At 42.1% G+C, this 27,199-nt stretch overlaps 1 protein-coding gene across 3 annotated transcripts in view; it reads right to left on the bottom strand.

Annotated features, from left to right (window-relative positions):
- PRKCE (protein kinase C epsilon) overlaps positions 1 to 27,199 on the bottom strand; it is a 478,701-nt gene that overhangs the window by 345,901 nt on the left and 105,601 nt on the right. Inside the window, exon 2 of one of the 3 annotated variants that reach the window (XM_056568105.1) lies at positions 1,028 to 1,089. The exons of the other annotated variants lie outside the window; for them this stretch is intronic. Coding sequence (XP_056424080.1) covers positions 1,028 to 1,089 — 62 coding nt within the window. The remainder of the gene's footprint in view (positions 1 to 1,027; positions 1,090 to 27,199) is intronic. 3 annotated transcript variants of the gene reach the window in all.

Here is a 27,199-nt window from a genome sequence, read left to right as displayed (position 1 = left end):
GACATTAACCTCTACCATTCCTAAGAAAACTCCTACATAGTATATAAACATATATAATTGCCATATTTGCTCATTAGTTAATAAATAATCCACTTTTTATATAAAAGCCTGGAATGGTAATTTCTCTATCGTAGATAAGAAATGTTTTCTTGTTTCTGACATTTCTAACAGAGAACTTGCGCAATTGGTGGCGGACTAAATACTTTTTTGCCGCACTGTATGTAGATGTCTCATGAACCGCAAATATCATACAGGGGAAGCTGAGTGAGAAATCATACAGGGGAAGCTGAGTGAGATATGGGATATGGGAAATAGTTAAAATCCCTGGCAAGACTTAGCATGCTAGTGACTTTAGTAAGTCCTGTTTTTGGGCCTGGATTTATATGGGATGAAAGGCAGGTTGGTAGTGGGATCTTTTATCCCCTTCCTGAGGTAGTCCAAGTTTTCAGTATGGCCCAGATCAGCACAGGTGCTGAGTAGAGTTAGTTACTGGATTAAACTCAGTGTATAAGCTGAGGCTGTAAGGAATCTGCACCAATGATGAGAGTTTAAATCTGGACGTTTTCAGCTTTAAAAAAAGAGGACATTGTGACCTGTGACACATTTGCTGTACTTTGTAGGGTGGCTGGTAGTAAGCCACCTGTATAGAGAGTGAAGTTTTCTGTATAGTTAGCACTGGACAAGCATTTATTCATTTTGTAAAAGCTATATTTTTGGTTTGCTGAAGGTAAAACTAGAAGAAATTATTGTCCCTGTCTCTGATTGCTATTTTTCTCCATTTGCCTGTCTCTAAAAAGTTAATCTCCCACACAGCTTACATAATAGACACTAAAGGGGTTGTTTTATGCCACAAAATTAGGACATAAGTGCTGAGGTTGGGATAATGAAATGGACCTGGAAAAGAAAGAGTAATCATTCACGGACCCTAATGAAAGTGTTTACTGTCCAAATCCCGGCAGTCAATATGGTGCTTTTAGTGGTCAAGGGTTTATGACCTGACCACATTTATCTTTTATAAGGGACTTACCTGTACAAACAATGGCTGAAAGGTGATATAACCTTCAAGGAAAAACAAATGGAATCCCAGACCTGTAAAGGTCAGGTAAGAGATGAAGTCACTGGAGTGTACAGAAAGAAGCCGCACAGTCTATTGAATTCTTGGTTGTGAATACTTGGAGTTTTATCAGCTATAGGTGGGGAATATTGTGAGCACTGCTTTGGCATAAATAGATATTATATTTTTTATTTTCAAAATGTTTTATTATGTTTTTTCAATAATAAGCAAAACAACAAGTATGATCGATGTACATAGGATATTCAAAGTCATATGTCAAATAAAAGTACAAAGAAACAATTTAAATGTTATATTTTACAATTATTTGTACTTTATTGGCTACGCGTCAACAACTTGACAATGAGACAACCACTTTCCTCCATACCAAACATTAACCACTTCCTTAGTCTACCTGTCAACGTCCCCCAGGTCTGAGCTTACTGCAAAAAAAACCCATATTAAACTTGCCAATATTGTACAACGGATTATATGCACAATATTAAATTGCAAGTATATATATGTACAGAAAGAAAATCAATATGGAAGGCTGCTTCAGATTTACACACTACAGCGTACAGAGTCGAAGGGGTGTTCTCATCTGGATATCTATAGTGTATCTGGATTCAAGATATACCATAAATGTCGGACCGGTGTGATTGGAAGGCCCCAACTAGAGATGAGCCAACTTACAGTAAATTTGATTCGTCACAAACTTCTCGGCTCGGCAGTTGATTACTTTTCCTGCATAAATGAGTTCAGCTTTCAGGTGCTCCCGTGGGGTGGAAAAGGTGGATACAATCCTAGGAGACTATTTCCTAGGACTGTATCCACCTTTTCCAGCCCACCGGAGCACCGGAAAGCTGAACTAATTTACGCAGGATAAGTCATCAACTGCCGAGCCGAGAAGTTCGTGACGAATCGAATTTACTGTAAGTTTGCTCATCTCTAGCCCCAACTGAAGGTCGAAAACAGGTAAAAGGCAGTTAAAGGGGTACTCCGGTGGAATATTTTTTTTTTTTTTTTAATCAACTTGTGCCAGAAAGTTAAACAGATTTGTAAATTATTTCTATTTAAACATCTTAATCCTTCCAGTACTTATCAGCTGCTGTATTCTACAGAGGAAGTTGTGTAGTTCTTTCCATTCTGACCACATTGCGCTCTGCTGACACCTCTGTCTGTTGTCAGGAACTGTCCATAGTAAGATAGGTTAGCAATGGGCATTTGCTCCTGCTCTGGACAGTTCCTGACATGGACAGTGGTGTTAGCAGAGAGCACTGTGGTCAGACAGAAAAGAAATTCAAAAGAAAAGAACTTCCTCTGTAGTATACAGCAGCTGATAAGTACTGGAAGGATTACAATTTTTATATAGAAGTAATTTACAAATCTGTTTAATTTTCTGGCACCAGTGGATTTAAAAAAAAAAAAAAATGAATGTTTTCCACCGGAGTACCCCTTTAACGACGCAGGACGTATATTTACATCCTGCGCCGGCTCACGCGATATGAAGCGGGATCGCGCCGCGATCCCGCATCATATCGCGTCGGTCCCGGCGCTAATCAACGGCCGGGACCCGCGGCTAATACCACACATCGCCGATCGCGGCGATGTGCGGTATTAACCCTTTAGAAGCGGCGGACAAAGCTGACCGCCGCTTCTAAAGTGAAACTGAAAGTATCCCGGTTGCTCAGTCGGGCTGTTCGGGACCGCCGCGGTGAAATCGCGGCGTCCCGAACAGCTGATCGGACACCGGGAGGGCTCTTACCTGCCTCCTCGGTGTCCGATCGACGAATGACTCCTCCGTGCCTGAGATCCAGGCAGGAGCAGTCAAGCGCCAATAATGCTGATCACAGGCGTGTTAATACACGCCTGTGATCAGGATGAGAGATCAGTGTGTGCAGTGTTATAGGTCCCTATGGGACCTATAACACTGCAAAAAAAAAGTTTAAAAAAAGTGTTAATAAAGGTCATTTAACCCCTTCCCTAATAAAAGTTGGAATCACCCCCCTTTTCCCATAAAAAAAAAATTAAACATATGTGGTATCGCCGCGTGTGTAAATGCCCGAACTATAAAAATATATCATTAATTAAGCCGTACGGTCAATGGCGTACGCGCAAAAAAATTCCAAAGTCCAAAAAAGCGTATTTTGGTAACTTTTTATAACATTAAAAAATGAATAGAAAGTGATCAAAAAGTCCGATCAAAACAAAAATCATACCGATAAAAACTTCAGATCACGGCGCAAAAAATGAGTCCTCATACCGCCCCGTACGTGGAAAAATAAAAAAGTTATAGGGGTCAGAAGATGACATTTTTAAATGTATAAATTTTCCTGCATGTCACTGCAAAGTAGAATTGGCGACGCAAAAAATAAGCCATAATATGGATTTTTAGGTGGAAAATTGAAAGGGTTATGATTTTTAAAAGGTAAGGAGGAAAAAACAAAAGTGCAAAAACGGAAAAACCCTGAGTCCTTAAGGGGTTAAAGTAACTTCAGTAGAGGTCAATGGAAGTTGCATAGACAGTGTAGCACCTTTAGCTACAACATTCCAGAAATATGGAGTTACAGGGAAAAACCTTCTTCCTGCCTAGTCTAGTATTAAGATGTCTAAGTTTAAGACGATAATCCTAAATTTGCCTCAATGACTCAAATGGGCACAACATTTTCGCAACTGTTCAAGAAATGTTTATTATGTAAAAAAGGAATCTTTGGGCTAAAAAATTAATTATACAGTCCAATCCTTAAAATGACCCATCATAGACTCACTGCAACATAAAATTATGATCAGTAGTTTCTCCATAGTCATGTAGGTCATCAATTCCAAGGTAATTGCCGATTCCGATAATGTCCAAAATCGTGAATATCGGCCAAACCTATAATCGGTCGATCCCTAATTAAAATAATCCGCTGTGGTCTACAAACTGTGGACCTTTAGATGTTGCAAAACTACAACTCCAGCATGCCCGGACAGCCGTTGGCTGTCCGGGTATGCTGGAAGTTGTAGTTCTGCAACAGCAGTTTCAAGACCACTGGGTATAAAATTTAGACATGTAGGGCTGACCGATCTGTAGCAAACTCAGATATTGGACCAGTGTCCTATCAGAACCCATTTTGACATATGGACTAGCAAAAAATAAGGATCTCCCCCTTTTCCTTGCACCAGATCTTGAGTTGGTGACCTTCTGAAACATTAATCTCCTGTACGTAGCAGCACAGAGATTTGCAGTGGAGCCCAGATGGATGACTTGTGTATCTTATTAATGATTCACAGACACGATGACAGATCTCTGAGACCCAGCATGTGCAGAACATTCACTTTTCTTCAATCCCTCCTTGTAAAGTTATGTTCCATCCTGAGCTCTTTGATCTTCAAAGGCCTATTATACCTCTCCTAAACCAGCCTTCCGGTTGGATATATTCATACGTCACACATTAGCCAAAAAAATTTATGGTTACAATTGGCCCAATGCAAAGGCGGAAGAACAGGAATTTTTGGACTATATATATATATATATATATATATATATATAAATCAATAAAGAGCAGCACATCCAATGAAAGAAATCCTAGGGTGCCAGCCAATTGAATCTCGGTGCTCCGATCCTGGTTTTAAATATAATTGATACAAGGCAGCACACCAACTTGAGTGAAATCAAATGTTCTTTATTCCATGTAAAAGAGACAACGTTTCAGCGATCTCACACCGCCATTTTCAAGTGTTTAACAAGTGAACCAGAGGAGTTTAAATACACCCCTTCATTAGTGACATCATCACTACACCCGAGAGGGCATTGGACATGCGCACGCATATTCAGCGCTTTGTGTATGAGGTCACGCAAGTCTCCATGACTACCGTGACGCTCTCACTGTTATTGGTTAGAGGTCCGGAGCTACCGGAAACCAGTCCCGGCGTCCCATGTGGATGTTACGGGCGTGCGGTTGAATGGCGGTTTTGCACCTTGGGACCAATATCCAATCAGGACACCAGACCGGTAATGTTTTTAAACGTCACTATTAACACTTCAGCACTTGAGTATTGATTATTGTATATTCACCTAACAATTATGAAAAGGCGATCTGATGTATACACTATATATAAGAGTGGTCACTGATAGATCACACTGTATTTTGTTTATTTGGATACGATTGTATAATTAGATGTTTGTACACTTTGTTTTGACACGTATGAATAAGTCACGTGATATGTAAATTGTGATGATGTCACTAATGAAGGGGTGTATTTAAACTCCACTGGTTCACTTGCTAAACACTTGAAAATGGCGGTGTGAGATCGATGAAACGTTGTCTCTCTTACATGGAATAAAGAACATTTGATTTCACTCAAGTTGGTGCGCTGCCTTCTATCAATTATATATATATATATATATATATATATATATATATATATATATAAATAATATATATATATATAAATAACTCCACATATTTATATTCAAATCTACATGTCTTACTTACCTGAAAACCTCTGACACCTTTCCTTGCCTGAACAAGGGAATTTATTGGCCATACAGGATCATCATTTACCTGAGTCTATGGATACTGATCCACCCCCACTACCATTCCGACACTCACCGAGTCCCTGCCTATCTCCCCCTTTCTAGCCGATGTAGAGCTCGTTGCTGGCTACAGTGGTGACCAATCTCAGCCAATAACTGGCTTAGTGGGCATATGCTCTTTTCGAGATGCGCCCAGCTGGTGAAACTGGTGAGAAACGAAATGGCAATGGGCAGGTTAGTAATCCTTTTTTTCCCCAGATACTGCAACATGGCCTTTTTTTTTTACTAATATGTTTCTTGTTTCTGATTAATTTTTTTTATATTTCATTTTTTGTACATTGTTATGGGGGCAGCCATATTGTCTGAGCTTCTCCTCTTCTCTGTTAACAGCATTTAGGCTAAGTCTGGCATCTTTTTTTAATTTTTTGCCTGAAAAAAGGCCACAAAAAACGGCCCTGTCATTTTGCACTCAAAATATGCAACTTTGTGTTTTTTCGTTCTTTTTAATTGCGGGTTTTAGTCTGAGTTTTTTGTTATTGTGCAGATAAAAAGTTGCCCAGTTGCCCATAGCAACCAATCAGATCACTTCTTTCATTTTTACAGGGCCTCTGCAAAATAAAAGAAACAATCTGATTGGTTGCTATGGGCAACTCAGCAGCTTTTCCTCTGGACAGGTTTTGATAAATCTCCCCCATACTGCTAGGTTTTCCCCATACATAAAGAGCTGATCACTGGGGGTCCCAGGATTGGGAGACTTTGTGATCAGTTTATTGTCAAGTGACAAGTAGGGGTTGTACAAAGTGGAGAACTCCTTGCAGTAGGTTAACCAGGGGCATAAGTAGAGAAGGCAAAAGATTGCACTTAGGCCCTGAACCCTAGAAGATTTCTGTCCCATGTGAGGAGATCAATGCTATAAATGCCACATTATGATATTTTAGGAGCTCTGCCAAAGATTTCACAGGCTCAGGAGATTCAAGAAACGCCATTAAGCACGGACCTGACTGGTATCTGGAGATATGGGCACAATATACAAAATATACCACAGAGATATAATTTACCACAAATACAGTAAATATACAGAGTCTGGCTTACAGTTAGCCTTACAGAGCTCCTACACTCTGTGTAAACTGCGTACTATAAATGGTGGGATTAAGGAGTATAGTGTAAATCTCAGAGACAGGCGCGTTGAAGACACAGCTTTACAGCCCTACTAATCCTGAGATAACCTTTGTAACACTGTGAACCCTGAATGAGGTCATTGGCCTCTCCCAACCTGACTTACCTTTACCTTTGTTCTACACTTAGAAAGCCATATAATAACGACTACTGATCAGTACCGTCAGGATGTTGTAGTCTGGGATACAAAAACGTATCCCCTGTCCTAAGGATACTGGATAAGGGATAGGTATCAGATCGATGAGAACAGAGCCAAATTAATCAATTATTTAAAGGGGTACTCCAGGGAAGTAAGAAACATAAAAATGCCCCAAAGCCACCACAATACCTGTTCTGTGTCCCCTGTAGTTATCCATGTGGTTTTGGCAGCTCCTTTGGCCCCTGATGACTCCTAAATACTTTTTTCTTGTTTGCAAAGTCAGTGCAGCTCTGTGTAATGCCAGCCAACTGCTTTCACTATCTGTGTGCATGTTCACACTGCAACTCACACACTGTACATGTCTTTTCTTTCAGACTATCCTTCCCCCAGCAATAAATCATGTTGTGCTCTGAATAACAGAAGTCAGTGATTAGATTTTCAGCAGAAAAACAGCAGCTATGTGCTCAGTTGTGCCTGAGAAGCTTCACTGCTCTTCTCTCACAGCTCACAAGCTCCTCAAACAGGGAGAGGATGTGTGGCTGTACAGCCAGAGCTCTAGACCAAACCGAAATCAGACAGAAATCAGGTGGTGTTTGTCTGGAAGGGAGGGAGCTAGGTCTCACTGAGGAGACAAAGTTGATCTAAAAATTACGTTTTTCTCTCTTGCTTCATGTAAGTGACAGTTGAGAGAGTGAAATTGTTCTTTATAGCTAATGAATGATATTTAGACAAATACATAGGTTGGTGAGAGGGAAAGTATGGGCTATGGGTTTAGTTCCCTGGAGTACCCCTTTAATTAAACATATGACCTAACTTATTTTAAATAATGCCTCATTTGTGATATCCATATTGTTCACTTCTCCTTTTACGCTTGCCCTGGCACTGCCATGGTAGCACCAACAAACTAAATCTGCATAGGCAGCTTCTCATGGGATCTCCATACATAAGAAGGCATACAATAGTGGCGGGACATAACACCTAAGGATGAAACTAAAGCAACCACAAGTACCAACCCCCTGCCAACTCCTTTCCAATGCTTTCTGGGTCCCCTGCCAGTCTTTGGTCTGTAACCAATCACTGGGGGATTTTTTATCCCAAATAAAATAACAATGTTAACATGTTTCTCTAAATGTTTTTTTTATTTTTTTATTTTAAGTCACTATTTATAGAGATATATACACACACACACACATTATTTATATATATATATATATATATATATATATATATATACATATATATATATATAAACTTCACAGAAGAGCAGCACAACCAAAACTGAGGCTATATGTAAATGGTGCAAGCTGTGTCGGAGCCTTGGCAAGGGGATCCCAGCATAGATATATCCAAATAGGCAGCAGCACACACGAGGTAGGTGAAAAAACGTAGCAAAATTTATTGCATCATCATGCCAGTGTACAGAGAACAACGTTTCTGCGGCCTCTCGCCGACATTTTCAAGCCCCTTGAAGGGACTTGAAAATGGCGGCGAGAGGCCGCAGAAACGTTGTTCTCTGTACACTGGTATGATGATGCAATAAATTTTGCTAAGTTTTTTCACCTACCTCGTGTGTGCTGCTGCCTATTTGGATACATATATATATATATATATATATATATATATATATATATATATATATATAAAGAAAAAAACAACAAGGTCCGGCACTAGATTGGTTGCAGATAAAAACTTCTTATTTCTTTATTTGAAGATTCTGCAGTACAAGGTTGAAAGTCTGATGCGTTTCACTAAAGAGCTTAATCATAGACACTACGATATATATATATCTCAAATATTGCAATATTGCCGACCCTACACAAGCAATAGCTGTTAGTCAGGTTTCTTCAGCCAACAGTTTTCTTTCCTGATCCTTCCATATACATGAACATTCAGCCCTGTTGAGCATTCATGTGTTTTCAATGGGGAGAGAGGAGGGGTAAGCCTCTGCTAAGCAGACTTGGAGGCAGCTTGTCTCTACAAGAACAAAAGTATCGTGCAGTTAAAGGGGTATTCCGGCCAGAGACATCTTATTCCTTATCCAAAGCCGTCACGCCCCCCTCCCATAGACATGAATGGAGGGGGCGTGGTGTGACATTACGAGGGGGTCCCAACCATCCCAGCGGCGGGCCCCCGCGATCAGACAACTTATCCCTTATCCTTTGGATAGGGAATAAGATGTCTATGGTCGGAATATACCTATAAGATCCAACATGTCTGATCCTTCTTTCCCAAAACAAAATTTGTTGAGGGAGGGTCAGGAGGCCCTCACACACATTATACAGTCAGACAATCCCAGCAAAATCAGTGGGTTCAGACAATTTTTTTTCTAATGTGCATGATGGTCTATACACTGGTAAACCCTTATAACATCATAACTCAATAATTTTCCCCAAAAAGCCATTCCAGATTTGGGGTAAGGGATGTATATTTCTTCTGTTTGATGCCTATTTGCTCTGTAAACATTCTGCATGGTTTCACTAAAATAGAGTTATTTTAAATTCAAAAGACAAAAAAATATGTCACAAACAATTCAGCGATCACATGAAATGTTCATGACCAGTGCACTCAGAGCAGATTGCTTATGACATATTGTTCAAGCCCAAGGAAAACCTATCGGACACAATTACAGCCTCCAGTCCTGATATAGCTGTCCGAAATGTTCTCTTCTCTACTGTGATGGAGAAAGTTTTCGCTCTGCCATCGCTCAGAACTCATTTCACACCACGGCTATTATAATGTGACATGGCTGGACGGGGATCCAGGGCCGGAGCCAAAAATGGCTCCGGCTGGTTCCTAGATCTGACAACAACTATAGAACAGTCTTGTACAGTAAAATGATAGCATACTGATAAACCTATGAAAAATACATATATCAGTCACAATGTCCAGGAAGAGGACTGGTCTAAACTACTGTGTATAGGTCAATTATGAAGATCTGTCCAAAATACATTTTGTCAAGGGAGGTGGAAAATTAGGAAAAATGAAGACATTTACTAGCTCAAGAAGATCTTCATTGTAGACAATCAGAATAATGTCAAGTATTACTGTCAAGTATTAAGGATCATAGCCATCACTGCTCGCACTGCCCAACATAATAGAGGTCCTCTACATTCACCCAATTTAATATATTTGCAATACTTACTACACCAATGGTCCAGGATCATGAAGAACATATACCTGATATACAGTATTACCCAAAAACTCCCTATACCATCTGTCTAGACTAATGGAAATTCTTATAACCACAGGCCATCAATTCTCCTCACCTACACAACTTTAGGTCATATGGATAAGTGTTAAAGTATATGGTGGTAAAATTCCTTTTAGTCCAGTATAATAGAAACCCAATATACTGCCCAGGATAATGGAAACCCAATAATCATATCTATCCAAATTAAAACACTGCTCAAAAAAATAAAGGGAACACTAAGATAACACATCCTATATGTGAATGTACAGGACTTGATAAATTTCCCTGTTTGTTTATTTATTTATCTACCATCAATCTATCTCATATCTATTTATCTATTTGTTTATATATATATATATATATATATATATATATATATATATATATACACACACACTGCTCAAAAAATAAAATAAAGAGAACACTAAGTTAACACACTGAATGAATGAACTAATCGTATGAAATACTTTCGTCTTTACATAGTTGAATGTGCTGACAACAAAATCACATAAAAATTATTAATGGAAAACAAATTTATCAACCCATGGAGGTCTGGATATGGAGTCACACTCAAAATCAAAGTGGAAAACCACACTACAGGCTGATCCAACTTTATGTAATGTCCTTAAAACAAGTCAAAATGAGGCTCAGTAGTGTGTGTGGCCTCCACGTGCCCATATGACCTCCCTACAATGCCTGTGCATGCTACTGATGAGGTGGGGGATGGTCTCCTGAGGGATGTCCTCCCAGACCTGGACTAAAGCATCTGCCAACTCCTGGGCAGTCTGTGGTGCAATGTGGTGCTGGTGGATGGAGTGAGACATGATGTCCCAGATGTGCTCAATCGGATTCAGGTCTGGGGAATGAGTGGGATAATCCATAGCATCAATGCCTTCCTCTTGCAGGAACTGCTGACACACTCCAGCCACATGAGGTCTAGCATTGTCTTGCATTAGGAGGAACCCAGGGCCACCGGCACCAGCATATGATCTCACAAGGGGTCTGAGGATCTCATCTCTTTACCTAATGGCAGTCAGGCTACCTCTGGAAAGCACATGGAGGGCTGTGCGGCCCCCCCAAAGAAATGCCACCCCACACCATTACTGACCCACCACCAAACTGGTCATCCTGGAGGATGTTGCAGGCAGCAGATCGTTCTCTACGTTGTCTCCAGACTCTGTCACATCTGTTACATGTGCTCAGTGTGAACCTGCTTTTATCTGTGAAGATCACAGGGCACCAGTGGTGAATTTGCCAATCTTGGTGTTTTCTGGCAAATGCCATACGTCCTGCATGGCGTTGTGCTGTATGCACAACCCCCACCTGTGGATGTCAGGCCCTCATACCACCCTCATGGAGTCTGTTTCTGACTGTTTAAGTGAACACATGCACATTTGTGGCCTGCTGGAGGTCATTTTGTAGGGCTCTGGCAGTGCTCCTCCTTGCACTAAGGTGGAGGTAGCAGTTCCGCTGCTGGGTTGTTGCCCTCCTATGGCCTCCTCCACATCTCCTGATGTACTGGCCTGTCTCCTGGTAGCACCTCCATGCTTTGGACACTACGCTGACAGGCAAAGCAAACCTTCTTGCCACAGCTCACATTGATGTGCCATCCTGGATGGGCTGCACTACCTGAGCCACTTGTGTGGGTTGTAGACTCTGTCTCATGCTACCACTAGAGTGAAAGCACCGCCAGCATTCAAAAGTGACCAAAACATCAGCAAGGAAGCATAGGAACTGAGAAGTGGTCTGTGGTCACCATCTGAAGAACCACTCCTTTATTGGGGGTGTCCTGCTAATTGCATATAATTTCAGCCAATTCCAACAGCATGTGAACGTGAATGTCAATCAGTGTTGCTTCCTGAGTGGACAGTGGGATTTCACGGAAGTGATATTGACTTACATTGTGTTGTTCAAGTGTTCCCTTTATTTTTTTGAGCAATGTAGTAAGTACACCTTTTATGCACTTTAATAATAGTCTAGCCTACAGTCCAGAATAAAAAGGACCAACTACCCAGAACAAAGGAGGTCCTCATTTTCTCTGCAATAATCGTGAAGTCTATAACAATCTAGAAGAAGGCCCTCACAGCCTTCAGTATGCAATTCTGCAACATACGTGATCTTGAAGAAAATCTAAGAAAAAACTGCAAGTAACAGATCAACTTCCAGTTTCTTGCTCATCTACAACATATTAAACTCCTGCACTTTATGCCACAATTCATTATGACAATATTCTTAATACTGTAACTCCTTCTGCACATATCCCATGAAGCTACTTGTAAAAACAGGCAAAAATGGTCAATTCCAATATGGTTCTCCATATAGTAAACCTTACCATGAGTCCACACATGACAAAACATTGGGAGCAGATTTTCGACCAGCACCAAGGCATGAGATATAAATTCCGCCAATGACACAAGAAAAGCATGGAATTTCCATTTTTGACAAAAAATCTGAAAAAAAGATCTCATGTAAGTGGCATTCTACAACAGCATGCACTTGGCAAAGGCCAGAAATACATTGTTTTTAGTTAATTTATTTTATATTGATATAGATAAATAAAAATTTAAGGGGCTACTGCACCCCATGGCAGTCATTTCAATTATGGGGCCACAAATTTACATTTTAGGAAACGGGTCACAATGGTTGATGGATTTTTAGGCCACCAGCAGAAAGGGGTAGTATACGTCCAACTGACACCATTGGTAGAAGTTCACATTGACCATAAAATTCCCCTGTTGGGAAGATTTGGTATCACATGTTGGCTATTCAAATAAATGTCAGTTCATAAAACAAATGGTTAGGCCAAACCCTCCAGAGTGAGCGGCACTCTTTGTAAGCCACTCTGGCTCATAGAGGGGGGCTGACCGAGCCCCCTCTCCATGGCGTCCATACGTCCAAGAAGATGTTCATACAACACTGCAAAACTAGAGACTTCAGGGAAATCTCCTTCACCAGCATTCCCATTATATTTTCATGAAATTTCATTTATAACATTAAATGGATTAAATGTTATTTACAGTTACACAATCTAAAACGCTTACAAAACACAGAAAATAGGGTTATCTAGAGTAAATCCCATCGATCACTCTAACCTCTGCTCTGCCAAACAAAGCTTTATTTGATGAAAATGTTCCTTCTATGTGACAGGCACCTCTGACCTAGAATCTTGTAAACACTGTAAACACGTGTCGCGGCTGAGGCCTGGCTTGTATTAACACTTATATAATATATCTGAGCACATACAATTGCAAAACAGTGCAAGATAAAGTAAAAATAAAATCACAAAATAAAAAAAGACTGCAAGGAAAAAGGTACTAAACCGCCAATATAAGTAAAAATACATAGACAATTTTCATTATACATATATAAAGTAAAAAAGAATAATAAGAATAAGATCTGTCTCTGTTTACAATAAACAACAAAAGTATTTTAGCAACATAAAAATACTACATAACATATCTTATAAATAAAGTTGTGCATTATACATGGAAATATTATATTAACAAGGAATATTATTATTGATATTATTAAAATAGTTGTTATAACTTTCTTGATAGGGATATAGTCATATTTGCAAGCAGGTTTTTTTATGCATCACATACAAAATACTGCAAAAAATAAAGCCATTCTGCAAATAGTCTTAAAGGGAATCTGTCAGCTCTATAAGATGCACAAAGCTGCAGACACAGGCAGATAGATAGCTGATAGGGAGATAAAACAAATGATACCTGTCTCTTAGCCTATGGCTGTTTACAAAGTTATGAAATCATGTTTTCCTTCTAAGCTCAAAAGTCACAGAGGCTGGGCTGAGCGGCAGCATGCACACCTTCACATAACTTAATTTCTGAGCTTATTTGTTGTGGTGTCTTTGCATGTATGGTGCATGTGGTGAAAATGTTATGTCAATGGCACCTATGAAAATATATTTAGTGAGAAAAATGGTGACGAGTTCAATACTTATGTCGCCTGCTGTATACCCAGCCCGGTGAGCCCATTGGCGCTTATGGACCAAATTTAGTCTTCTAGTCACTCCATTCAGTCTATTTCTTGAAAGTCCATTTTTTTTTAATCTTTGCAAGACTTAAAATAATGAATTATTACACTTTCAAATCCTGCGCCAGAAAGTAAATGTTTCAGGAAAAAGCCCAAATGGAAATGGTCAACAATATTTATTTGAAAGATGCAAATACATAAATAAATAAATAAATAAAATAAATGAATTGATAAATAAATAAATAAAACGCTAGCATTATTCCACAAGATACATGAATGAAGAATGAATGTGAACAGCATTTTTTCCAAAATACATCATACTACAAAATCCATCCAGAAATTTCCGGACAATTTCTGGCTTCAGACGCTGCTTGACCTCTTGCTGTAGCCATCCTTGGAAAGCACAGAGACCACCCGCTCTCCTTGCATGTGATTTTAAAGAATCTAGAAGTTTAGGTACAACAAGAATGTCACCAGCTAGAATAAACCCATGGACTATCTCACATGCTGCATTCCATACATTCCTCTATGTATAACAGTATAGAAAACACCTCTATTTTCACCCATCAATGTAGTTAAGAGCCGTACGGCTCACACAATCACGGCTTTGCTCTCTCTCCACAGTGCAAAAGTAGGACAAAGTCTGTACACATAGGAGTTCAATTATATTGCATTGACTGTCCTTTATATAACTAATACATAACTAGCTGAACACACATTGCTCTCATCTACTAGCAGATCTCCATAGACGCGGTTAATGCAAAAAAAATAAATAAATTACCATGTACCATCTTGAAAAGGGTACTCCAGGGAAATATGATATATATATATATATATATATATATATATATATATATATATACACCTCCCAGTTCTCTGCAGTAAAAAAAAAAAAAAAAGCATGGTTCATCAGTGCAGGACAGAAACCACATGGTCTGTGTCTCTTAGGAGGGTGGGGGCTGCTTTCATAGAGGGACTTGGACAGAGACAGAGTGGATGGCTGGATGATTCCCATACCTCACTGCTCTATATAGCTAATTAAAGATATTTAGACAATTAAAAAAGTTGCTAAGAAAGGATGGGCTATGGGTTTAGTTCTCCAGAGTACCCCTTTAACAATGTCAACAATGCCCATGCCTAGGGCGATACTTTATCAGGGGCAGTAGCTGGGGACTGGATTATCCATTTTTTGGTGGTTTGGTAAGTTGTGGCAAAAAAAATTTATGAGTTATCTTTTTTTTTTGCACAAAAATTTGAAACTTTTCCTGAGTATTGAATACAAATTTGCCAAAATTAGCTTTTTTACACCAGTTTTCTTGATTAAGCATTGATAAATCCCCTCATAGGTTTTTTCAATAACAAAGAGTAGAACTCCTTTAATGTGCATGTTACATTATACAGTGATCCCTCAACTTACAGTGGCCTCAACATACAATAGTTTCAACATACAATGGTCTTTTCTGGACCATTGTAAGTTGAAACCAGACTCAACATACAATGCTATGGACAGTCCAGATCTGTGAAACATGTCAATGAACTGACCAATCAGAATGGGCATTCACTGGTAAAACTCCTGTGTTACTGAAGCGAATGCACTGCCTGGTGTCTGGTAGCGCCCCCTACAGTACAGGGAGGTATTACATTGTCCTGTACTATTTACCTGTACCAGGGTTACCTGCTCTTTTGGACACCAGGTGAGGGCAGCTCCATGTTACTTTTTTAGGACACTGTGTACTGTACAGGACCCTGAAGAAGCTCCTTTCCTCTACATAGACCAGTGTTTCCCAAGCAGGGTGCCCCCAGCTGTTGCAAAACTACAACTCCCAGCATGCCCGGACAGCCTTTGGCTGTCCGGGCATGCTGGGAGTTGTAGTTTTGCAACAGCTGGAGGCTCCCTGCTTGGGAAACACAGACATAGACAGTGATTACAGCTCCCAGCAGATCTTTCTTACTTTTATATGTAAGGATTTGCTTTATTTATATTAGTTATCTACTTATTTTTCTTTAATCCTCACTTTTTCCTATTTTTGGATGACATTTTGGTGCCTTTAGAACCAAATACCAGGTTTCCATAGAGTTCTGGTCTCAACATACAATGGTTTCAACATACAATGGTTGTCCCAGAACCAATCAATTTTGTAACTTGAGGGACCACTGTATATGAACATCCTAGGTTATTCGAGTGGTTAGAGCAGAACAGCTCCCGTCCATCAGTTTACATACATGGTTTAGCTCAAAGGATTAAAAGTGATTTTCTACTTTTATGAAGCTTCCAGAGGTCAAACAACAAATGATTCTTATGAACTATTTACAACATGATGACTACTTACAATTGCTTCTTGCTTAAATATCTCCTTCTATAGGGCCCTTTGAGAAAAGGGGGGGGGAGAACCCCTCAGGTAGACCCCATGCTTGTTCTAAAATTGGTGATGAGCCCCTAATCACCTGTTACCCTTCTTTACATATAAGACACCATGATACAAAAATGGATGATTAAAGGGGTTACCCCAAGATCCATAGTTGTCATCTATGCGCAGGATAGGAGATAAGAAGCTGAGAGGTGGAGGTCCGACCGCTTGGACCCAACGCTGATGACAGAAAGGTAGGTCAAGGTCAATTGGCACTCAAAAAACTAGAGCCGAAGCACTGCCGCTGCATTCATTCTCTAAGGGACTTCTGAACACTGCAGACAGGGATGCCGTCAGGGGGGTACAGGTAGTACCCCCTCAGGTAGTTGCAAAACTTCAACTCCCAGCATCCCTGGACAGTCTCAGGCCACTGTTTTCCAACCAGTGTGCCTTCAGCTGTTGCAAAACTACAACTCCCAGCATTCCTGTCCAGAAGGCACCCTGGTTGGGAAACACTGGCCTAAGAAAACACATGCCTAGAAGAAAGGACGGTATTATATCATATTTTGGTCAATAGTTGTTCAGATTTTTACTCAGTTTTTTTGTCAGAAAAAGGTGCAAATCTTTTAATTGTGTTATGTGGGAGATCAGCTCCGTAAAGATAGGCAAATAATGGCAAAACTGCAGCGAGACACAGAAGTAACATTTAAACAGGGCTTCTCCTGTCCTTACGGTCTCTCCACTCAGGCATAAACACAAAATAAATTCTGCTTGTCCAGCGCTGACTATACAGAAATTGTCCCTGTGACTTACTACCAGCCACCCAACAAAACAATCAACAATCGTGTTACTCACACAGATCCCTGCATACTGAGCTATACCTCCATTTAAAGCTCAGTAACTAGCTGTCTTCAGCACCTGTGCTGATCTGAGATGGACTGAAATACCTGGAGTGGCCCTTCCAAATGTGCTTTTCATCCCATAATAATACAGTCCTGATAACAGGGCTTACTCAAGTCCCCAGCAAGTCTCACCAGGGATTTTAACTAATTTTTGTATTCCCCATTTCTCACCCAGCTTTCTCTGGATGGGATATGCGCTTTCAGAAATCTGGTATCCACATACGACAGGTACCTTGGGAAAATATAGCGACCCCCAACAACCATTCCTGTCATGGTCTCACAGAGGGTTCCAGTTCTGAATTTGGCTAAAAATAATGGGGGGTATTTATCAAAGGATTTATGTAGTTTGGTTTTTTTTTCACGTAACTTTGGCGCAAAACTTTGGCGCAGTGTCTTTTTGCGCCAAAGTTTGGCACATCTTCTCCACTGTCATTTTTACAACTTTCTCAAAATCACACGGTCCTGTTTGTGATTTTAACTTTAGTCAGTAATTCATCATTTGCGCCAATCGATCTTTGGCGCAAATCCTATTTTTCTGGCGCAAATCCTCGCCAAGAAATTTTGCACATGGAAAACACACTTAGCAATGTCAGAAAATGTAAAGGCGTCAAAATACATTAAAAAAAAATTTTTTGTGAAAGCAGCGACGCCTCCAGGGCTGCTCAATACTATCCTGCGACATAGTTGTCTCTGAGGAACCTTCACCCTCCGTTGAGCCAGCATTGGACATGGCCGCACAGGTTCAGGAAAGGTAAGCACTAAAGCAGTGGTCTCCAACCTGCGGACCTCCAGATGTTGCAAAACTACAACTCCCAGCATGCCCGGACAGCCAACGGCTGTCCGGGCATGCTGGGAATTGTAGTTTTGCAACATCTGGAGGTCCGCAGGTTGAAGACCACTCCACTAAAGTAACAAACAAACAAAAAAATACCCAAGTTGAAAATAAAATCCATTTCACATGGTGGCTATACACCCCACAAAAGAAAATAACAAAGTGAAAGAAAAAAAAAAAATAAAGAAAACTTTCAACAGGCAAAATTGATAAATACCCCCCAATGACCCTAATACTATGTCTAAATCCAGCCTTGCAGTGAAGTTAGGGATCATTGGAAAAGTGTGGATTTATTAATTTAATACTTTTTTTACTTTATTATTTTTTATATTTTTAATAAACTATTGTGGGATGTAGAGATGAGCGAACTTACAGTAAATTCGATTCGTCACGAACTTCTCGGCTCGGCAGTTGATGCCTTATCCTGCATAAATGAGTTCAGCTTTCAGGTGCTCCGGTGGGCTGGAAAAGGTGGATACAGTCCTAGGAAAGAGTCTCCTAGGACTGTATCCACCTTTTCCAGCCCACCGGAGCACCGGAAAGCTGAACTAATTTATGCAGGAAAAGTCATCAACTGCCGAGCCGAGAAGTTCGTGACGAATCGAATTTACTGTAAGTTCGCTCATCTCTAGTGGGAGGCTTACGACTTTTGATAACCAGCTCAGGTGTCGGCAGCATTCTAGGACTTTGCAATCACACTGCAACCTTCGCTGTCAGCTCCGCGACGGCCTTTCATTGACAAACCAGAAGTCAGAGAGTCATTACTCAGCACAACATCTATGATCCCAGCATTAGTCAGGTGACTTCTTGCAGATTATTTTGGTCCCTTAATCTCTGCTCCATTAGGTCACAGCTAATAATTCTAACATTAGTCAGCGTGACAGCAGTGAGCTCTTCCACATGTGGTTGTCCAGATAGATCAAAAAAACAAAAAGAAGATTCTATAATATTGTGACCGTAACAAAAAAAGACACTAACAAATGCTTCCCTTAAAGGGGTTCTCCCTTGTTTATACTGTTTTTTGTTATTATGTTTGTGTGTTATGTGTGTTTGTGTTTTTTTTATGTGTGTTGTGATCATGTATATACCGTATTTTTCGCCCTATAGGACGCACCGGCGTATAAGACGCACCCTATTTTTAGGTGCAAAATCAAAAAAATTAAAGATTTTGAACCCAATAGTGGTCTTCAACCTGTGGACCTCCAGATGTTGCAAAACTACAACTCACAGCAAGCCCAGACAGCCGTTGGCTGTCCGGGCATGCTGGGAGTTGCAGTTTTGCAACATCTGGAGGTCCGCAGATTGAAGACCACTGCATAGGATTTAATATTCACGTGTCACCGCCGCTCCGGATGTCGCTCCATCGCTGTCGCCGTGTCCCCGTCGCTCCGGAACGTCTCTGCTGCCGGCCGGGTATCCTCGCTCTCCGTCGCCGTCATCACATCGTTACGCACGCCGCCGCACGTATGCGACGACGTGATGACGAGGAAGGAGAGCGCCGCCCATACAGGGGGATCCCTGAACGGAGAAGACACCGAGGAGGCAGGTAAGGTCCCTCCCGGTGTCCTGTAAGCACTAACCCGGCTATTCAGTCGGGCTGTTCGGGACCGCCGTGGTGAAATCGCGGCGGTCCCGAACAGCCCGACTGAACAGCCGGGTTAGTGTCACTTTCCCTTCAGACGTGGCGGTCAGCTTTGATCGCCGCCTCTGAAGGGTTAATAAAGGGCATCACCGCGATCGGTGATGTCCTGTATTAGCCGCGGGTCCCAGCCGTTGATGGCCACAGGGACCGCCGCGATAGGGGTGTATTCGCCGTATAAGACGCACTGACTTTTCCCCCCCAGTTTTGGGGAAGAAAAAGTGCGTCTTATACGGCGAAAAATACGGTATGTATTTTCTTACCTTTTGTGAAGATCCGGAAGCTGGCCCCTTTTTCTTCCAGCGGCATGCTGTGTAACCTCGGCCTCCGCCATGTTGTGTTCGGTAAGTGGGATGTTGGGGGGGTTTCTGACGTCCGAGGCAAATTTTTTCTTCCTGTTTCTTCCGTGGCTCAGCGACGAATCTGCGGCCTCTTCCGGCGCATGCGCAGGTATTTTTTTTTTTTTTTTTTACCAATAAAGTTTTTTTTTGTCTAATTGACAAACTGTCTGCGCTTGCGCGGAGCTACGCTATTAGCGTAGACCTAATGTACGCTACGCTGCGCCGGAAGAGGCCGCAGATTCGTCGCTGAGCCACGGAAGAAACAGGAAGAAAAGATTCGCCTCGGACGTCAGAAACACCCCCCCCCCCCCCCCCGACATCCCACTTACCGAACACCGAGGCCGAGGTTACACAGCAAGGAAGAAAAAGGGGCCAGCTTCCGGATCTTCACAAAAGGTAAGAAAATACATATATACATAATCACACCACACATAAAAAAACACATACTTATACACACATAACACACAAACATAATAACAAAAAACAGTATAAACAAGGGAGAACCCCTTTAATCTGGCATCGGGACAGAACAGAAATGGCCGCTAATCCATTTAAAGGGGTGCGGCCAATTTTCCATCATTGTAGCACAAAGTAGTGCCTGGCTGTGAGCAGGAACTGGATACTCGGCAAGATTCTCAGTTATTCTTTTCCTGGGTAAGGGCCAAGACACATGGGAGTTTTGTCATTTTTTTGTTGATAAGTACGTCTTAAAGCACTTAAACCGGCAAAAGCGTTTAGGTCTAGAGACATCAGAAGGTTATGTAATAAACAGCCATTAAAAGGCGGCACTGAGCGGCTTCTGGTACAGAACACTGGATGTTATTTTTAGGCAATTACAATATGAACAAATCTCTATTATAATGGGATCCCTGGAATTACAAGTGTTTTAGGGTAATGTGTCCTCGGTAAGTGGCTGCCAGTACAGTGATCACTCAACTTACAATGGCCTCAACATACAATAGTTTCATCATACAATGGTCTTTTCTGGATCACTGTAAGTTAAAACCAGACTCAACATACAATGACGATCTGGACAAAGACAGTCCAGATCTGTGAAACTTGTCAATGGCCGAGAGAAATGACCAATCAGAATGGGCAATTTACTGGTAAAACACCTTTATTACTGAAGCGTATGCACTGACTGATGTCTGGTAGTGCCCCCTACAGTACAGAGAGGTATTACATGTCCTGTACTACTCTTTACCTGTATTACTGAAGTGCATGCATTGACTGATGTCTGGTAGCGCCCCCTACAGTACAGAGAGGTATTACATGTCCTGTACTACTCTTTACCTGTATTACTGAAGTGCATGCATTGACTGATGTCTGGTAGCGCCCCCTACAGTACAGAGAGGTATTACATGTTCTGTACTCTTTACCTGTATTACTGAAGTGTATGCACTGACTGGTGTCTGGTAGTGCCCCCTACAGTACAGAGAGGTATTACATGTCCTGTACTACTCTTTACCTGTATTACTGAAGTGTATGCACTGACTGGTGTCTGGTAGTGCCCCCTACAGTACAGAGAGGTATTACATGTCCTGTACTACTCTTTACCTGTATTACTGAAGTGTATGCACTGACTGATGTCTGGTAGCGCCCCCTACAGTACAGGGAGGTATTACATGCTCTGTACACTTTACCTGTACCAGGGTTAGCTGCCCCTTTGGACACCAGGTGAAGGAGACTCCATGTTATTTTTTTAGGACATTGCGTGTTCTGTACAGGACCCTGAAGAAGCTCCTCTACATAGACCAGTGTTTCCCAAGCAGGGTGCCCCCAGCTGTTGCAAAACTACAACTCCCAGACTGCCCGGACAGCCAAAGGCTGTCCGGGCAGTCTGGGAGTTGTAGTTTTGCAACAGCTGGAGGCTCCCTACTCACATAGACAGTGATTGCAGCTCCCAGCAGATCTTTCTTTCTTTGATATGTAAGGAATTGCTATATATATATATATTAGTTATCTACTCATTTTTCTTTAATCCTCACTTTTTCCTATTTTTGGATGACATTTTGGGGCTTCAGAACCAATTACCAGGTTTCCATAGAGTTCTGGTCTCAACATACAATGGTCGTCCCGGAACCAATTAGTATTGTAACTTGAGGGACCCCTGTAGTAACCCTGGAGGTAAGGGTTTGATTCTTTGAACTTTATTATGAGAATGAAACCTTCTCTAATCCCCCAACTGTACAATAAAGTATCGGTGGGCATCTGGCGGCCCAGCACCCAATACAGCCCATCACTGCCCAAGCTGCACCCCTTCGCTCCACTCTCCTATCCACATACTGTGCAGAGAACATGATCTGCACAGAAGAAAATCAGCCTGTATGGTCATGGTCATTCTCCATTGCAGTAAACTGGAGACACAGACACTTATGCTAAGTACCATGTCCAAATTGTTATGATAAAACAGGGACCACTTGTGTAACTCCACTTTTTACTGAACACTGAATAAGTGGACTGCAGATCAGACAGAAACAGAGGTCACATTACCTCTTACAGGAGTTATGCAGACTGCATACAACAGACCACTGTTGCTTTTAGAATCCTGGCCTCCTTTGGCCACCACAACTAGATCAGAAAGGGGACCCTCAATCCAATCTAGGACCCAAAAGGTGCGACCCACATCTATCAGACACATAAAGCCGGGGCTGAAGGCCTATTCTTAGGATAGGCCACTATTATCAAATCAGCAGGGCTCTGGCTCCTAGCACCCCACAGATAAGTTCCAGTGGTAGGTACATTATTAGTGGATGTGCCTGGTACTACTAGTCACTATGGTACTGAGATTGAGACGCAGTAGCAGGCAGAGTCACTGCAAAGTGTATGAGCTGTTTCTGGTAAACAATAAAGAGAGAGGGCACCACTCGCCCGTCAGTCAGCTGATCATTGGGGATATTACCTACCCCAGTCCCCTGTTGGTTCCCAAAGATCCCTCCTGTCCCCAATGCTTCTTTGTTCTTCTTGTTTTAAAGATAAGAGCTCAGGGCAGGACCTGTCCACTCAGCCAATCAATGGCCGAGAAAGGACATGGTTGTGGCCAGTAATAGTCTTGGGTGTTTAGAAGAAGACATATGGGAGCAGTGGGGGACCAGGGTAGGTAAGTATAGTGTTTTTTTTTTCTTCTATTTTTCTAAGGGTCCAGCAACATAGTACATTTTTGTAAGACACCAGAATACCCCTTTGAGAAACCTTGCCTGATTAAAAATATTCTTCACTGCTCCTATGGAGACCTATGTGTCTCCATGGTAACAGACTACACATAGACCTTGTGTAGTCTTTTACTGCTGTCATGTTTCCATCCATCTGTCTTTATAACCTGCTGTTGGTTGGGCCCCCTTCACATATGTGCGTCTTCAGGCGACGTTTACCTTCCGGCTGTGTAGAAAAAGTACCGAAGGGAAACGGATTGTGGAACCGATCCCATTTGTTTCAACGGGACAGTTCACATTCATCCGACGTCTCGGGTTGGATGCCGAATGGTGGAAAACCCTGCATGGGCGCCTGACAGGGGAACACATTTTGCCTGACGCCAGGCATTATTCGTGGCATTCGTTTTTTGCAAGTTTTAGGCTGGGTTCCCTGATTAAGATGCTTTAAACCCAGCCTTAGCAAGACAGAGGGAATTGAGAAAAGCTTCAGCTAGGGCTGGGCGGTATACCGGTTCAAACTGAATACTGACATTTTTTTCCTGCACGATATGAATTTTAACCCATACCGCAATACCGGTTTGGCCCCTCCCCCTCGCGAATGAATGAATTATCAGCCACAGCACGCTGTTCCCACATCGGGGAACTAATCATATGTGACCCGCGAGCACTGTTCTGCCCCCCAATTTATTATTAGCCCAATTATTATTATTAGCTTCAACCTCCAGATGTTGCAAAACTATAACTCCCAGCATGCCCGGACAGCCGTTGGCTGTCCGGGCATGCTGGGAGTTGTAGTTTTGCAACATCTGGAGGTCTGCAGGTTGAAGTTCACTGCTCTATACTGTATCCCTATGCCCAGGCTGCAAAAGGTAAACAAAATAAACTTTAACTCACCTTCCCTGTCGCTCCGGACCAGCTTCCAAGGGAATGGAACGTCAGAAAGCCGTCAGCCGACAGTGCGCTTAACCGGTGATCGGTTGAGCACACTGTCATGCAAGAACAACACGGCTGTACAACGTTCACGTCCCCAGGAAGAGCGTAAGGCCAACGTCGGAACATGCGTTAAAGTTTATTTTTGTTTACCTTTTGCAGCCCGGGCATAGGGATACCACACAGTATAGACCCTATACTATACTATAGAGTGTCAGTGCCGGCGGCCGCAACAAACAGGAGGATGAGGAGAGCAGCACTTGCAGGTGACGTGAGTATTTATCCCGATGGGGACAGCATAGTGCTGGGCTAATAATTAATTTGGGGGGGGGGGGGGGGGGATTACCGTTATATACGTGGAACTGCCATAAGTTACAAAAATACCGCGATACACATATTTGGTCATACCGCCCAGCCCTAGCTTCAGTATCAGACAACACAGGGTTTGTTCGTGGTCTGTAACCATGGAGTCACATAGGTCAGCGCTGAAAACCAGAAACTTGTCACAGGAAGTGTATGAACTTCCCTTTCATTTTTAATTTGTTTTAAGGGTAGGGTCACATGTAGTGTATACGTAGCGTATTTCATGCTGCATAAAATCCTCTGCGTGGCAGAAAATGCACTGCATATTCTCCAATGAGCAGACACACAGTGCTTCCCGTGGCTGCCCTGTGTGTGCAGTAAGGTTGGAGGCGGGCCTGCGCATCACAGTCATGTCAGCACGCTGGCCCTGCCTCTATACCTCAATGCGTACACAGGGCTGCTGTCGGGTAGCGCTGCATGTTTGCTCCTAGGAAAAATACGCAGCATGTTTCCCGATGTGCAGCAGATTTTGCACAGCATGAATATCATTGCGTATACGACCCTGGCCTTAAAATGCGATACATGATAGTGGTGAAGTTGACAACTATGAAATTACGTCCTTCACACTGGTGAGCTGTGTATCTATGATATACTGCTACATAACAAGAGTTATGACTACTGTCCTCTTAGAGGAAACACGGAGGCAAGTTCCCGAAGATGTCATCAAATACTGAAGATCTCTTGGCACTAGTCAGTGGAGCAACCTGATCTTCCACCAGCTGTAACACATCGTCCACCTCCCAGCTCGGAGACGTAGAACAGGAGACAACCGAGTCTTTTATGTAATGCTTATGTAACTTTCACGCTCGGTTTAATCATTGATAGGTGGAAGGAAGGTAATGGACAATGCTTATCTCACATAGTACAGCAAACGTTTTAGGTATTTCCAACGTGGAAAACTAAAAATAAAGAAATTTATTTTTGGAAGGATTTATTTTAAGGCTATTTCCAGAGGATAATCAAAAAAGTGTATCCAGAAATAAACTGATATTTCCAGCCTGAAGTCTGGGTCAGTCTTGCTGTTTCCATTTGCTTAAATTACACAATCCATAGTGTGGGGGGAGCAGTGTTAACTAGGGGTGTGAATCGCCAAGAATTTGGCGATTCGATTCGAATCGCGATACCAGTGTGGCGATCCGATATATCCCGATATATCGCGATACCGTCTAGGTGACGATACATCGCGATATATCCCGATTCTGTTTAAAAAACAATGTCTTTTACGCTTTTATTAAAACTTTATTTTTTTTTATTTTTTTTATTGTACACTTTATTAGTCTTTTAGGAATCATTAGATTCCTCAGACAGATGAATAGAGTTCTATTGAACTCCATTTATCTGCGATCCATTGATAGAGCCTGGTCCAGCCAGGCTCTATCAATGACAGAGCCACGGAGAGCATAAACATCTCCCTTTAGACGCCGCTGTCAGCTTTGACAGCGGCGATCTAAAGGGTTAATAGCCAGCCGCGGTGATCGCTGCATGCTGGCTATTAGCGGCGGCCCCCGGCTACTAAGAACAGCCGGGGGCTGCAGAGTATGGAGCGGGCAGGAGTCCAGAGCCCGCTCCATACATACTGCAGAGCACCGCATGCTGGATATTAGCGGTGGTGATGCATCAGCGGCCCCTGGATACTGAAATCAGCCGGGGGCCGCAGAGTATGGAGCGGGCACGAGTCGGAGCCCGCTCCATACATCCAGAGCGCCGCCGCCGCCGTGTCAGATCCGGCTGACAAAATGTGGAACTTGTATCTCCTGATGCCCGGGACATGCTGTTCTGTGCATCAGGAGATACAAATTCCACATCACTAAAGCGATTTTTCACTTGCCGATACTGAATCGATTCAAAATATATTTTAATCGATTCAGTATCGGCAAGTGAAAAATCGCGATAATCGCGGGAATCGATTTTTTCTTACATCCCTAGTGTTAACCCTTTATAACAGGGATTCAAGCTGCATTAGAAGGGATAATCTTAAAGTACGAAGGGTGTGTTCAGACACTAGTAACTAGCTTTCCCTTACGCTACCATTCATTTGAATGTGCCAGCGGACAGTCGGAAGTGGAAAATCAGATGCTAGTTACTAGTGTGTCAACACACCCTAAAGCAGTGTTTTCCAACTAGTGTGCCTCCAGCTGTTGCAAAACTACAACTTCCAGCATGCCCGGACAGCCAAAGGCTGTCCTGGCATTCTGGGAGTTGTAGTTCTGCAATAGCTGGAGGCACTCTGGTTGGGAGACACCGAACTAAGGCGTCAAGGTTTAATGAGGAAGATGACAAAATGCATACCCCCCTGTATTTAAAAGAAAATCCATACAATTGGTGCTCGATTATTCCAAAGCGTGGGGCCGTCTAAGGCCATGTTCACATGGCAGAATATTTGCCGAATGTCCGCCCGGAAAACACGGCAGACACTCCGCAAAAAGTGGGCATCGGTAGAAAATGTTGACGCTAGGACTGCTCGGAAATGAACCTTCTCCATTGACGGCAATGTATTTCCGGCCAGATTCTGCACGGTGCAGCGGAATCCCATTGAAAACAATGAGACACTGCTGATACGAAATACATTAAAGGGTACCTCTCATCAAATAAACTTTTGATATATTTTAGATTAATGAATGTTT

This window comes from Hyla sarda, chromosome 3 (genome assembly GCF_029499605.1).
Source record: "Hyla sarda isolate aHylSar1 chromosome 3, aHylSar1.hap1, whole genome shotgun sequence".
In the NCBI taxonomy this organism is placed as follows: Eukaryota; Metazoa; Chordata; class Amphibia; order Anura; family Hylidae; genus Hyla; species Hyla sarda.
Note: the sequence above shows the minus strand (reverse complement) of the source record. Positions and strands in the feature narration are given on the sequence as shown.